Source organism: Pseudorasbora parva, chromosome 21 (genome assembly GCF_024679245.1).
Source record: "Pseudorasbora parva isolate DD20220531a chromosome 21, ASM2467924v1, whole genome shotgun sequence".
Lineage (NCBI taxonomy): Eukaryota > Metazoa > Chordata > Actinopteri > Cypriniformes > Gobionidae > Pseudorasbora > Pseudorasbora parva.
The window spans coordinates 40,925,006-40,927,505 of NC_090192.1; the positions used below are offsets into that span (position 1 = coordinate 40,925,006).

The window sequence follows — 2,500 nt, forward strand, 5'->3', positions numbered from 1 at the left end:
AAGAATTTTTAGATGTTTGGACTAGAAACAAGACAAAAATACTAAGAAAGAAAAGCATTTTGTGCAGTGTGAACAGGCAGGTGTACAACAAACAACTCCAGATAGACAATCTGGACAATGAAGAAATACAATCAAAGTGAAGAATTAACAGCAACTAGTCACGTAGCGCAACATAAAAAGATCAGTTGAAGGCAGAGGCAGTGCGAGAAAAATAATGATTTACTGCCTAGAGATAACAGGTGAATATATGAACACGGACTATATTCAAAACTCACCTGCGAACATGAACATATCTGCATGAGCCTGGATCTCCTCGTTCGTCAGTCCCTCGCCGTTCTCATCCTGCACAACACACACTAAATACTTACAGTAAATACAGTAAATACTTTACCCTCGAAAGTCCGGAATAAATATGCTTTTTTCAAGTTTTTGACATGAATTTTAAATATTGCATTGTCATTTTGCACATTACATTTCTGAGCCAGAAGTTTGGCAAAAGGGAAGCAATATGCGTTTATATTTTCTTATTACACGGCTCTGTGAAATACTTGATTCTGATTGGTCAATCCCACATTCCAGCGGTGTGTTATTCCCAGATAACACACACCGCTCATCCGGGTACTGCGAGTTATCTTGACCGGTTCTACTTCTGTGCTTAACGCTGGCGCCATCTTGTGGCTTAAACAGCCGTGGGTTACAATGGAAGACTTCAAGGCGGGTTTCCTTTATAACGTTTTAAATATGGATATTTTTCTGACACAAACGCATCGATTGGAATCAGAAGGCTCTATTAACCCATCGGAGTCGTGTGGAGCACGTTATTTGACGGACAGCTGCATTTAATGGACTTCAGAAACAGCTCCAACTACTGCTGGGATTAACGTTAGCCTGGACTTTTTAAATATAACTCTGATTGTATTTGTCTGACAGAAGAATGTCATAAACACCTATAATGACCTGAGGACGAGTAAATCAGAGGCTTGGGTTCATTTTTGGCTGAACTAACCCTTTCAGCATTCATTCTCAACATTTAGCAGCGATAGATAAAGGCTTAAAGCAGTCTGGAACTGTTTTTCTTCGCGGAAGCTTTGCGTAAGAGCTAATAAAATATTTAATCTCAAGACAATATTTAGTGTGTAATTTATTTGAGACTAGTAGGCGTGTAATAAGCGGGATAATGTCCACCCAGCCGGTTGTTATCTCAGAATAAACCCCTTCAGAGTGACGCTCCGCTTCGCCTCGGGGTCCTGATCACTCTGGAGGGGTTTATTCTGAGATAACAACCGGCTGGTGGACATTAGCCCTTAATTAGCAATATTGGATTTGAAATGTAATCATTAATAATTTTGCACGTGTATTGGAAAATGTACATTTAAAAACAGAAAAACACATGCTATATTACATATTGCATTGTCAGTTTGCATATTAGGGTAGGCGTAATAAGCCATGGCTTCAGCCTACACCTTTTCGGTTACCCTCTTTATTTGTAATGAATCTGCAATACATACATTTTGTTCGATGTTTTAGTAACCGAAAAAACCTTCATTCATTCATTAATTCATTCACTCATATTACATTTTAGTTTGAATATTGCTACTCATAAGTGTCATAATCAGATGAAGACGATACACAGAATCATAAGAACTAAACTAGTTTGAGCCTCTGGAGCTCTTCGTTCACACTCGGCTCATTCACGCTCTAAAGTCACCGAAGCCTTGAAATACAACTTTTATTCTTCTTCAGGAAAACCAATGTAATATATGTTTGCTCAATAATATTTTTTGATTATTATTTATAATTTTGAGAGGATTTTATGATACTGTGCAATATTCATCACATTTTTATTAGCTATTTTTTCCCATTGAAAACAATACATTTTTCTGCCTAATATATTTTACGATTATTTTTCAATTAAAGCAGAATTAAAATAGAGACGATGTATTTAGTGTTATTCATGTTAGATGAATAATCAGTTCAATATAAAGTGGCGTATTAATTCTCTAGTGTTTTTAGACAGAAATACTAAAGTATTAAGTTGTGGATTCGGATTTATAATTATCCTCAAAGTCTACTTTTTGTCAAGGTTTAGATTCTTTTTTGTTGAGTTGTTGATTTAAAGTGTCAGTTCCTGCATTAATATTACTACAGTCGAACCTGAACAGACATTTTGATACACAACATTTCAATAATTCAAAACAAATGTAGCAAAAATGAACAGGAATGTTAATGAAGTGAAAGCTTAATAAATCTCTTATTCGAGTCTTTTGACTCAATTTTATCATATTGTTACAGGCACACCAGTTCATTTGTGTGTGTCTGTGTGTATGTGTGTGTGTGTGTGAGTGTGAGTGTGTGTGTGTGTGTGTGTGTGTGTGTGAGTGTGTGTGTGTGTGTGTGTGTGTGTGTGTGTGTGTGTGTGTGTGTGTGTGTGTGTGTGTGTGTGTGTGTGTTTACGTGTCTGTGTGTGTGTGTGTGTGTGTGAGTGTGTGTGTCTGTGTGT

The 2,500-nt window shown here is 36.7% G+C and overlaps 1 protein-coding gene across 1 annotated transcript in view; it reads right to left on the reverse strand.

The window, feature by feature from the left end:
- Positions 1-2,500, reverse strand: part of cyp4f3 (cytochrome P450, family 4, subfamily F, polypeptide 3) — a 19,451-nt gene that overhangs the window by 4,055 nt on the left and 12,896 nt on the right. The window contains exon 8 of the mRNA XM_067430356.1: positions 276-342. Within this exon, the coding sequence (XP_067286457.1) occupies positions 276-342 (67 nt within the window). The remainder of the gene's footprint in view (positions 1-275; positions 343-2,500) is intronic.